General features: G+C 42.0%; 1 protein-coding gene across 1 annotated transcript in view; it reads right to left on the bottom strand.

Annotated features, from left to right (window-relative positions):
• Positions 1-3,127: 3,127 nt before the first annotated feature.
• Grin2a (glutamate ionotropic receptor NMDA type subunit 2A) overlaps positions 3,128-13,346 on the bottom strand; it is a 381,170-nt gene continuing 370,951 nt past the window's right edge. Inside the window, exon 13 of the mRNA XM_010609958.3 lies at positions 3,128-11,746. Coding sequence (XP_010608260.1) covers positions 9,947-11,746 — 1,800 coding nt within the window. The 3' untranslated portion in view covers positions 3,128-9,946. The remainder of the gene's footprint in view (positions 11,747-13,346) is intronic.

The following is a 13,346-nucleotide window of genomic DNA, read 5'->3' as shown; positions in this document are numbered from 1 at the left end:
GATGAGCATTTCATTAATCACTTGTGAGACAAAGAATGGGAATGAAGAGAGCCTGTGCCTGACCTGGGTGTACTCCAGGCCCATCCCTCCCTCCTTACTCCCCCACTGCACAAGGTGGGGACTCAAATCACAGTAGTGTGGTACCTCTGATCACAAATGCTTCTGTTGGCAAACAGTTCCGCCCACGAGCAAAAGTGTTTGGCAAACTTGTGCTTCTGTCTGCAAACTTCACACTGGGTAACAAACACAACCACAGCCATCTTTCCCCCCACACCGATACAAACACACCCATCTTCCCCACAGTTGTAAAACAAATGAAGTTTGTAAGCTGAGGTCCCACTCCATTTCCCCACTGGGCCAAGACCAAGTTTGCTGAAACGTTAGCGATGCCCACAACAGCAGCAACAACAACAAAGACCACAGCTTTATCTCTCATTTTCATATCAATTGGCAGAAATTATCTTTATTAGAAAAATGAAATTTTCCTGTATTTACATTTTTACACCATATGAGCGGCACTTCTGTTGCCTCGGGAGTTATGTACAGATCATTTTGCACACACATTTCAAACCCCATTCCTTAAAACAGCTGATAACACATTGAACAAAATTAAAAGACATACTACAAGAAGACGACCATAATATGTACTTCCTCTATCGTAGAAAGGTGTTAAGCAAACGTGTAATTTTGTAGCTATGCTTGGAAATATTTAATACAGTTATTAGCATTTCCTCATGCAGTGGATTAAAACGTGACAGATATAAATTGCTGCGATTGGTAAGTGAAGATCTTCTTCCTAAATGAAGACCAGTGAGTGGAGCACACAGCTTGCCTGAGGCTCCACCATACAAGAGCTCAAGCCAGTTCAGAGGTGTTTTCGACAGTGTTTGAACATAGCTGTGAGTGGAAACCCTCTGCGTATGAATTCCATTCCATCCCTATCGGGTTAAAAATGGACTCCGACATAGACCTTTTATGTATAAGCTGTTTAATTCAGGAACTCTTGTGGGCAACGACCAGCTTGTATATTATGAAATGTGTCCTCTAGCACGAGTGAAAAATGAGTAAATTTATCCTCTTTTTCTGCCTCAGAAGGCCATTGTTTATGTTATGACCTACTGCTTATTCAAGCCACCAATTAACTCACCTAATTCATTCTGAATACTGTTTGAAATATATTCCAGTGTGATACAAACTACGATAAATTCTACTAATTAATTTGGCAAGTATATGCTTTTAAATTTGTTTTAGCAGCGGATGAACAAAAGTGGCATTTGTAGTTTTAAAACAGCTAGTTAAAAAAAATCTTTGAGGACCCTCAGGCTTGAAAAATGTATGAGCCACATCTAGCTGCGTAGTTACTTACATCAAGCAGTTGATTGCATTTTCTATGAACATGTTTTTCTTACCTACTATTTTATTTGAAGAAAACAGGCAATTGATATCCTTCCTAATGGGAAATTTGGGGACATGAACGTTACACTTTCATCTTCTCAAGTCTATCAGAATTTTCAAAGATGACCCCTTGGATTTGTCATAAAATAGCACTCCGAATCTTCTATTTCCAAAGCAGAACATTTCCCTACTGATCATGCCTCAAAGCTGTGTCTACAAATCTAATAAACTTAAGATTAAAAAAAAAAGTAAAATAGGTTTTAAAAGTCAATACTGTTCATTCGCTTGAATTAGCTTAACTGAGAACAGAAATAATTCAATAAGTCTTAGATGGCTAATGTAAAGACCTCCATTGGATTCAAAAAGCTATGATTGTTTTTCATGGAAAAACTGACAATGTTTTTATATTTGTGGACCTTTACTATTTGCCCAATTATCAATAGTCTTTGATTTGAGCCCTTTAAGAGCTTGAAGCAGTGAAATGTCAGATCAATGTGGAACATTTAAAATGCCAAAGACAAATTTATGTGTGCTGGAGAACAATTAACCTTATTAATTTGAAAGGCAGCCATGGTATTGGCTATGCGCTATGCTAATACCCTTTTGAAGGCTCATCTTCAATCCTTCCCAGAGGCGTAAAGAGAATTAACTGGAAGAGGTTTTGACCCAGGTCTGCTGCTAATGAGAAATGTTCTACCACTGCAAAAAAGCAAACTCATTGTCCCTTGCTATGGTCAGAAGAGGGATTTCTGAGTGGTAACCTGTTTTGTTTTGTTTGTTGTTGCTGACTGCCGACACCTTACTTGAGGAAGTTAATCTGAAGAGTGAGTCCATTTAAAACAGTTTGGTTCTGGTTCCCTGGAGGATTGCGGACTCTGAAATACGCCTCCAAAGAAGAAGCACTGTTGGCCAAACTATTCTTTGGGGTCTCTACTTTCTGCATAGTTCAACATCCCTGGGAGAATTTCTGTCACACACTTTCAGGCACAACAACAAGATCTCAAAATAGCTATATAATAATAATAATGATCATCATCATCATCTTCCTGTCTTAATAAGTTGTTTTGAAAGATGGGAGAATTTTTCTCAAGGACTAGGACAGGGGTGCTTACATTGGGATCAGTAATCTTGTAGAAGGATTAAGCCATGGAGACCCTCAGAAAACTACCCCTTCCAATCCTAGCTCAGTTTTCTAATCTATAAAATGGGCCAGTGTGACCCACCTCGTAGTAAATATAAATGCCAGAAAAAGAAGAGCGGCTTAGGACACAGGAAGAAAAGGATTCAAAGAAAGGCATGTGTGGTCTCAGGGGCACTGCCTACAGCATGAATTTAACGCCATGCCATTCCGGGTTACCGGAAGCCAGTTAGAAATGTTCTAATTCAACACTAGTTGTGGAAAGACATGAATCAGCACTCAGTGGTTGAACAGTTATCCTGATGCTGCAGCCAGGATAACATCTCTGAAGGAATGCAAAAAATAGGACAGACCAAGGAAGTAAACCACAATGACAACAACATGTTACTAACTGGCCCTCGGTCACTGTGACTACCTTAATGCTTTCAATCATTCGTGCAAAAACTCTGTTTTCCGCTTTCTGTCCCACCTCTGGACCTCATTCTGTCTGCCCGGCATAGATAAGCAAACTTACAGACGAAATGAGAGAAGCAGTCAACTTACAAATGACATCAGCTCTTTAAAAATGGGTCACAATGCTTAGGAGTGCTTTAACGGAGGGCCACAAGGCAGTGTGTGTGTGTGTGTGTGTGTGTGTGTGTGTGTCCTCACACACGTAGGAGAGCACACTATGTACACATGCTTAATGGAATTAGCCCTGATTTCAACTGGTAAAAAGAAGAGAGATTAGGAAAGAGATATTTAGGATTAGGCACATGCTAAGCAATGAAAATAACTCCCCAGGAAGCAAAAAGAAAAAAAAATTGCTGAGTGCAAGCGTATGAAGGAGGAGAGACACCGGCAGCATACGTGTCTCTGGGGGAACTCTGAAGAGAGATGAGGTCCCCAGCAGTTCCTAACCTACCCCAACCAGACAGCAAGGGCAGCACAATTGCAACCCTCCTCATCACAGGTGCTGGCACTTAAGAGAAAGCCCGGGGACCTCAAAACTCAAAAAGCCTCTCCCCCGGCCCCTCTGTCTCTCTCATTTCTATTCTGACCTCCCTCGAGGAGGTCAGGCACTTCAAGAATATATCTAAGCTAAGAGGTCTATTAGCTATTTCTTGTTTCTGATGAGGCTGAGTACTTACACCTCAGTTTCCTTACCTGTGAAATGGGAGCAATCATATTTATATCTTGTTATTTTGAGGACTGTGTTCTAGGCTAGTCTATACTCAATGTAGATGTATTTTTTTATATATATTTTCAGACTCAGGTGCTGATATATGCAAAGTACTTGCGATGAGCAGAGAATCTAACCTTCCAGCACTACCCAGAATGGGATGGACAGAATAAAGAAAAGCTCCCTCTCCACCCTTCCTATTCTGCCATCTCTTCTGAAGTACACCTAGGTTCCTTCAGTCATCTCCTTGCCCCATTTTCTCTCTCGGGAACCTGATGCTTGCTTTCACCAGCCACACCAGTAGGCACTTGGGACTCGATAAAAGGTTCTCCCTATCCACCCACCCTCCAATCCATCCATACCCCGAACTATCAAAAGTGCTCTTCACAAGACAAAAACAAAACAAAGCAAAAAGATTTCAGGATTTTTTAAAAACTTTTTTTGAAGCACATGTCATAAAGCAGAGCCAAGAAGAAGCAGGATTTGGTAAAGTTTGGAGAACCAGTTAGAAGCAGACCCAGGCCTGCCTATGCAAAAATTCAGAAGGGTGAGTTTGTTCATCTGTTAGCCACTTCTGTGTTCCCCAAGCACCTTTTCTGAAGGTTCAAATACGCCGAGGCCATCTGTAAGAGCACCAACTGTATTCTTCAGAGTTACAAAATGGTCTGAGGAGAGCCTTGTTTTCTTTTCTAAATTTGATCATGGAATCAAATTAGTGTTTATTTCCTGGAAACAGTTTCATTGGACATTTCTAATTTTTTACTGTTTAGTCCGTTTGCCTTTTATGGTCTTTAATTATCTTTTGTATTAAGGAATTAAACTTCGAAACCAGAAGCTCCTTACAGAAAGAGAGTGCATTTTCTATTCACTTTACACTCCCTAACCCCAAACTGGATTTCAAAAGGACTGAGCACTCAGGTAAGTGCAATTACCTGATCAAAATGCTCGGTTCAACCCTGGTGCCTGGGAAATACAACTATGATTTCAGTGATTGTTGCCAGCTTTCATCTTTGGTTTGAAATTTTAATCTATATCTCTCATTGTTCCTTCCTGGGAGAAAGATCAATGAGAAAAAAGTTTTTTCTTCTCTGAGACAACAAGAGATTATGAAGGACCTTGGAGGGAAACCAAATTCAAAAAAGGCATGCCTGGGTCCGCACAGGGAAAAGAGGCCAAGAGAGCCAGGTCAGGGGTTCTCTCTGACTCTTCTGCAGGCACTCAGAAAGGCCCTCCTGAAAGAAACTGAGAGATAGCTAACATGGTAAGAAACCAGACCGGAAAGTCTATGGTGCCTGCCCCATCTCTGGTGCTGTCTCACTTGATTGACCTTTATACAAATTATTGCCCCCTTGCAGATTTCGTTTTCTCATCGCCCATCTTTCCGCCAAATCTTGGTGTAGTTCTACAAGTCCTGTTTTTTTCTGAAATGCTCCTGGGCGGGTACCTGTAGCTGATACTCCCCTGCGAGCACTTCTAGATGCAGAAAACATACACATCTGAGAGTGGGAAAGAGAATAGAGTTGAAATAGGAAATCTGTGCCTTTTGATAAATAGCCCTATTAGCATTGTCTTCAGAAGTGAATGTGAGCAGCACAAATTCCACACCCGTCACCCAGATTCCTGTTTTTTAAGGAGCCAAGACAACCAACACCCAAGTCCTACTTGGGCTCTGTTATCTTCCCTTGAATCGAGATTAAAAAAATATAGTGTCTTCCCTACAGAAACCATCGAAATAACTAGAATGGGTTTTCCATGTGTCAATAAAATCATTACCACTTAATTTTTGAACATAAACTTTACAATATGTACAGCTTTGTCTGGATAATACACTTCTGTGTGAATTGCAGAAATCAAGTGCGTATATCATATACACGTACACACAAGCACCTGTGTTCACAGGATGAGTGCACTCGATCATCTTTGATCTGCATCAGGTGGCAAGCTGATCTCATCTGAAACAATTATTTATGAACACAGTACAATATAAAGGAGTGGACCGGGGAAGGGAAGCTGCATACTGGGCGAACTTTTCAAGTACAGATCCCACATAATCTCTCAAAAACCACTTTCAACCCTGTTTACCAAAAGAAGACAGAATATCAGAGAAGCCTAATTCTGACTCGTGAAAATAAACACTGCTTTGGGAAGGAAAATCGCATTTACATAGAACTGCTATCTTGTATTAAATATCAACCATTGCATTTGGCTTCCACGTACTGAAATTCTTTTTCTTGAAGTCCAATTATGTCTACTACAGGGATGGTTAATTCAAGCAAACTCCCGCTGGGAAACAACTCATGTCCCCCTCCCAAGGGTTCATGCACAACAGCTCTGCACAAAGAAACAGTACAGGAATGTGCATAATGCTAACGAGTGTATTCAGCTCCTCTGAAAGATATTTAGGTTTCTCAAATTAGTATTTATCTAGGTCTTAAACCGCAAGGGATTTCAGTGCAAGGTATTTATTTATATGACAACCGATTATTAAAGCTGCACTTTTTAGGTTTAAAGGAGATAAATTTTTAATCACCATTTAATTAACACCAACTTTCTTTTTCTTTCTCATTAGCAATTCTATTTGCAAAGAATTCAGGGCATTTGTCATTTCCTGAGAAGGATGCAGAATATTAAATACACATCAGCGGTAGACATATCAAATAGAATAAACAATGTGTGACTGTGTGACTACCATGGGTCTTTTGACTAATTAACTGCCTTGGCTAAAGTCCCATTTAAATGAAACGATTTCATTTGTAAACAAGGTGTAGTTTTTTTTCCCCAGAAAATAAGTGTGAATTTATTTGACAGATTCTGCTGCGATGGATGAATTTTAATGCTTTCGTCAGAAAAGCTAAGTATTAAGTTCTCTTAGGCACCTTATGAAACAAGGAAGAGAAACCCAAGTGTAATCCACAAGACAGTCGTGGTGCTACCTGAAATAATGGAAGGAGATTTGCAGAGGACAGAGAGTCACGACTGGTGAGATCAAAACCTCTCATTTCTGGAGATCTCACTGGAAGAAAGATAGATCCACTGGGGACTTGCCCACTTGGAGAAGTGGATCCAGATGTGGCCTAAGAACTAGGAGATGTAAAGATTATGCGAACTATTTTTCAGAGCAAGATGATTCCCCAGAGTAGCGTTCATGTGCTGGAAGCCTCCCTTAAACGGACAGTTGAATAGGACATTGTGTGTGCTATTACCCATGGACAGAAAACTGACCGCTGAGTCCAGGTGTGCCCATTTGAGGACCATGGATCCTTCCCAAGTAGGGAAAGGATTTATTAGTGAAATAGCACTGTGGCTGCAACTTTGACTTATGCCAAGTAAAACTCAGGCATTTTGGTTCAGAGATTCTTGCCTTTTGGTGTCAAGTCTAAGATCTCAGAGCTGGAGTGTATCACAGGAGTCCTTTGTAATGGGCCCACAGTTCAGAGCTTTATAATTATTTCTTTACCCTTCTTTATTGTAGATGCCATTTACCAGTGAATTTTATATTTTGGACATCCCTTTTTCAAAAATTAACTGATTCGGGTTACTTTTGAATGGCTCCACATCATTATTCTTTACTTGGAAACTGACCCTCTGATTTGCCTTTTTAAAATCATCACATTTATGAACCAGTGCTTTAGTGGAGGATGCTAAAAGAGGTGTATCTTTTCTACTACCTTGTTTTTAGTTCTTCCAAAAACCACACTTTAAATTCTTTATCAAGATGCTTATGGCATTCATGGTGGAAGTGATGCTGTTATTAGCAGGCTTTTTCATGTATGAAGTCAATCCAATGGTCATTGCGATCTCCCTAGAGATTTTGTGGCATTTGGTGGCCCTCTTGTCTTTGAGGACACCAGAAGAAGATAGAGATCTTCTTTGAATTGATCCCCTATCATTGCTTTGTATGCTGGGGACATTTTTCATTTACTTCATGTTAAGACACTCTAGTCTCATGAGGACATGGAAGTGAGCTTAGCAGGGAAGATGCAGGTATGAATGTAATGAGAAAGCAAAGGCAGAAAGAGCTAAGAGAAGATACAGTCACAGAAACTTAAATTTAAGATCAGAAATGGGGGTGGCTGCTCAAGGTCCATCAATCCAGCCTTCTCCGATGCTGGGTCTTGGAGCAGCAAAGGGCAGCATACAAGAAATAACATCATTTTTAAGCACACTGGTCCCCAGCATCATTTCAACCCCTTCCGCTTTCCAAAGATGATTGAAAGATGCTCCCTCTCCTTGCTTCCCTGTGCTATTCCACCATGAACTCTCAAACTTATTGCAACCACTTTTCATCATTATAGAAACACTGTGGGTCAGGTGCGCTTTTCCAAAGACAGAGAGAGCCATTCAACATATTCTCCAGCTCTAAGAGAAACATCTCTGGCACTTACCCACTTACAGGAAAATACTACTTACAAAACAGAACACACACCAGGAAAAGACACAAGGTAAACATTCAGCCCGCCATTTTGTTTCCTTCTCCAAAAGCTCAAAACAAAACGCAGGAAACAAACTGGGAAATGGCCAGGCTGTCTTGCTTGAGCTTAGAGGTTCTGCTGAATGCCCCAAACAGACTGAGGTCCTCTATAAAACCCAATGGTCAGTTAGCCTAATTATTTCAAGAGTATTAATGTATTTAAACTATACCAATTAATGTGGTAGAGCCATAAAATGATCACTTAGTATTGTTTGCTGGTTTTATGGTATTTAGTTTTTAAACTAGAAAATCCTGATCTGAAAAGCTTCAGAACATAACAACTACCCTTTTTTCAACAATGTTTATTTTAGGGAGATGCTATGCTAAGAATCTTACCATTCCTAAATCTTCCCCCTCTCACTCCAACTGTTTTAAATAATGACTATCATTCTTGTTACATATGCACAGGTTGGAGTAGAATAAGAACGGAATGGTGTAAGTGGTTCAGAAATGATAAATGCATCGAGAATTTTTTTATATTATCTGTTGGTGCTGGCGAAATCGTTTTCTTCCAATAGAAAGAATATTTCAGAAGAGAGAAATCACTTGTCTCACTAAGTTTCTCCACAGTTTGGAGGGCGCTCAGGGTAGGTGCATGAGTGTATCATGCTTTGAAGGCCTTTGATCAGAGGAGGTTGGCTGGAAATGAGTGTCCAAGAGAGTTTCAGGACATTAAGGAAGATAAACCTAAAGGACCATGTTAGCTTTGGGCAGACAGATAGCACGGCGCTTCTTACAGATCACAGCACACGCATGGCTGTTGGTACGCGTTACCACGTTAACAACTCTGGGAACAGCAACACACAGCTAATTAGACGCCATCATGGCTATTTGGGGATTGAACAAGTTACAGTTACTCTGGGAAGGATGAGGTAACAGATACTATACAACCCTGAGTCATCACCAGAAGGGAGAAAATGCAAACTTACGTACAGAGAAGTCTTCAGGATAAAATACAATGGCCACTGTGTCATAGACAGAAGATCCACACTTAGACATCGAAGACATGTGTTAGTTTATGCAGCTCTGAACGAGACCATCAAAGCCCAAAGTGAGAGAAACACACACATCAACATCCAAAGAGATTCTTGTAGCTCTCTGCCTGAGAGTGTCTCTGGCTTTTTGTTCCAGAAGTGTCTTGGGAATGGACTATAATGAAGAATACACAGATACCACAAACACATTGATTTGCTATTCTTTGGGGGGAGCCTGCATTTCTTGGGGTTGGGCCTGGGCTGTGAGTGGAAGGCATAACAATAAAGCTGAGAACTTTCACAAGCCAAACTTCCTAATCTCTTGCACATGTCAATCTCACTACGGTGCAGATGCATTCTTAACTGTTTTATTGTCTGTGTCAGATTTACATGCATACCATATTGCTTATTCTGTATTAGAGAAACCACTAGGCATTTCGGATGAAGAAATTACATGGTGGGCTGATCTTAATGGAATTTGGCATATAGGAAATCATCACATCACCATCAACATCCAGTGCATCATTATTGCCAACATGCCTATTTGGCACATCCCAGAGACTTGCCCTTATTCATGTATTTGTTTTAGGTTAAGGACTCACCTATCTGGTGCCTGTCATAGCACAAATCTCATACGACTCCTTGAGTGGAAGATTATGGCATGGAGCCATGTGCAAAAGAGCCAACAAAAAATACCTCCCTAAATCTTCTTCCTCTTAGCAGGGCACTATCGGACATCCAACATTTACCCTCCACAATGTTGGCAATTACATGTTTCCCTAAAGATAAAACATTAATGGAAGATTTTAAACATCAGATTCGATACTAGGCATTTTCTTGTACACACGTCTATTGCTGCAGGAATTTAAAACCCTGGGGGTAGAGTACATATTATTCTTATTTGCAGCATAAGGCATAACATGCTCTGAAATATACACATCACTGTGGCCCCGACTGTCCCTAGAACAGTATGATGCTGTTGACCTCAAGGACGATCGAAGGTAGCTATCATTCGCTGCCTGTGATGGCAAGGAGTGTTTATAAGAGTCTGAGGGGCATCTCCCAATAACTAAGCGTTGATCATCCCTGTAGGAGTGAAGGAAAGGGTTATCAGAGGTATGGTCTGGCAAGAGAGACTTGCTCCTCTTACTGTCCTCCAGACCTTGGAGAAAAAGGGAGCTTTTGTTCCCTGAGAGTTTGCTTGCAGGGACACTAAACAGGCTCCCATATAAGTTGCCCTCCAGGAGCCTCTCCCTGTCTTTGAGGCTTATGCTCCGGGAAGGCTTGCTGAGGTCCATCTCCCTGGGTTTGTCGAGGATGTTATCATAGGAATGCTGACGGTTAATCCTCAGCTTGTTCTTCTGGAGCTGGAGTGCATTGTTCTGTGCCCAGTCTTGCTGATAGACCCCCTCCTGGCTGGCCGGGTTCCCTGTCTCCTGGAGCATCTGGTCTTCATCAATGTCATAGAGGTTCCCCATCCGCAGGCAGGCATCACACTTGAAGGGAGACCTCATGGTGAAGTGGCCGGAGTAGGTGGGCAGGTTGGAAAGGCAGCTTCGGCAGTGTGTGGAGTTCTGCCGGTAACGGTCACTGCCTTCGCTGTGGGGGGAACCCTTGTCTTTCAAGGTGAAGTGCTTGGCATAGAGCTTGTACTGGTCATTGTTGGGAAGCCCGTCTTCATTATGCAGGGGGGTCCTGTTCACAGGCAGTGTGGAGTCTCCCTTGCGAAAGTTCTCACCATGATCCTGGTAGGGATCTGGGAAGCCCACGTTCTCTGGGAGGGATATATTTTCAACAAACTGGGGAGGTTCTAAGTGAAAACTGGGCTCCTTCTCACCATCGATGGTGTAGATCTTGTCCCTGGGAGAGCTGGCTTTGGTTTTCAGGTAGGTGTGTTCCACCTCGCTGCAGTCCTTGGGGTACTTGGAGGCCATTGACCTTTTGAAGTTGTCCTTGGTTTTATGGTTCTTATTGTTGTTGGGTTCCCTGTGGCATGTGGCGCGACTTGAAGTTTCTGAAATGTCAGAATGGGCCACCTCTTCTGGAAGGTACCTGGGGCTCTTTAGGGAGTGGGTCCTGTTCTCTGCTGTCCCCTCATCCCTCTGGGAGACTGGATTCTGGCTCAGAGAATCTTGGCGTAGAGACTCCATGGATTTCTTCCAGAGCTGCCGGGGTCTAGAGTTCCCTTTGGATTCTGTGCTCACAGCCACCTCCACTGTGTTGGGGTTGGACTCGTTGAGTGTAAGAGGATGTTGTCCCTGGAACACATAGTTATTGAGGTTATCCTTGTGCCTATTGGCTACAAATGTTTGAAGTTCATTCATGTTGTCTCCAAAAATGCTGTCCTTCCCCTGGAAGGACCTGTTGTCTGAAAATATCAAATTCCCCTTGTCTGAAACCATATCCATGATGAGGGAGCCTCTTTGGATGAAGTCAGCAGTTCTTTTCGGCGAGTCCATCCTTGAGGAGTTCAGGTTGGACATGTTGGAAATGTTTTTGGCTGACCGGAGGAGCTTTAGCATGTTGCTCTGGGACCCAGTTAGATTAAAGTCTGGAGACGTCTTCTTTTCTTCAATGTGCACTCCATGAATACAACTGTAGATGCCCTGTGAGGGAACAACACAAAGGAGCAGTCAGCAGCAGTCATTGGCTTAAAACTACTTCCCACCTACACTTTACCTGCAAAGGTGAGATATGTGCCTCTTGTAGGAGCCCTGGAGAAAAAAAAATAGTGGCATTCACCGAATCCTAATCATCTTCTTCAATGAAGGAAACAAATTATAAAGCACCAGGTTTATCTTATTGCTTTGGCTCCAAGCAGAGGCAGCTTTGCAAAGAATCACACAAGGAGTTCAAGAAAAATTATCAATAGATGCTCGCACAACTATAAGTGTCTCTGTGCCTCCAAACTGAAGGATATTTGACCGTCCCAACATCCAGATCACCAAATTATGATATTATTAATGGTAGTACCACCCCCAGCACCATCCTAAGAAGTTTGCATGTCAGTAAGGAGTTTCCATATGAGAGAGCTTACTGACAAACGAACCAAGCAAAAATAAGGGGTCACCTTTGATTAAATCGGTACATAACTTGTTCCTACTTATATGCAAAAGCTCTTGATCAAGAAATGTGATCCAAGCAAGCCAATCAAAAAGCCTTTCTCCCTGAATTAACTGAATGATCTAAAGGAAGGCATGAAATTCATGTGAGGGCCATGGAACTTTGGATGGAGGCACAGCCACATCTACAGATGGCCAGATAAAAGGGGGAATGGAAGGGAATGGTCTTGCTGTCATGTGGGAATGTTAGCCTGAAAGTGAAGCCCCTACAGTGTAATACCCAAGGGAAAGAGAGGGCCATGGTTTGGGACTCTGAAGCCATCTTCCTGGACTTCTTAATATGCTTATTCTTTGTGGGTTTTTTTTTAATGACTTTGTTTGATGCAGTTAGAATTGGGTTTTCGTTACTGGCAATAATGAAGAATTCTCAAGACATCTTGATGCCAGCTGTAAATATACAGAGAACTAGAGGAGTTGGGAATTCCTGGGCAGCTGAAATATGATCCCCCATTTCCAAGTCTCCCTGTTTTCTACTCCTTCCTCTCTTAAACTTGGCTTTTACTTAACAATTTAAGAGTGTAACCGCTAACAAGGGAAGAGTTCTTGATTCCTGTCATAATAACAGATGCGTAATATCGGTAACATTTTGATTTGCGGCCATGCTGTTTTTCCCTAACCCTGCTCCAGATTGCGGCAGCCATATCTGAAGGTAAACATCAAAACAAAGTTTCAGGATTTGACCTGGTCCTCCAGAGACCATCAGGGACTCACCAAGAAGGAATGTGTGAGGCAGATTCAACAGCTGCTACTGACTTTGTCATAAACACGGGAAAGCACTGCCGGCACTGATAATGGCGGCTCCATTGGTCCCCCATGGTAGTGACAAGCTTAACTCAGAGGGATGCTTGTGAGGCTGTGAGGTCCTCAACTCATTTGTGTGGCTGCATTTTCCTTATAGTTTCTCCACTCCAGTATTCTTGGATTAGTAAATAGGGAAGCTGACAATTGTGAGTTAGAGCATTTCTTTTTCTGATCTTCGCAACTCAAGCTTCATGGTGAAGGCTCCATGAGGCCCAGACACTGGCACTACACCCTTTGCTTCCTTCCTGAAGCCTTGTCATTAGTCTCTTTCTCTAAATCCTGT

The sequence above is a fragment of the Fukomys damarensis genome, unplaced genomic scaffold, assembly GCF_012274545.1.
Source record: "Fukomys damarensis isolate Sample0158 unplaced genomic scaffold, DMR_v1.0_HiC HiC_scaffold_34, whole genome shotgun sequence".
In the NCBI taxonomy this organism is placed as follows: domain Eukaryota; kingdom Metazoa; phylum Chordata; class Mammalia; order Rodentia; family Bathyergidae; genus Fukomys; species Fukomys damarensis.
Note: the sequence above shows the minus strand (reverse complement) of the source record. Positions and strands in the feature narration are given on the sequence as shown.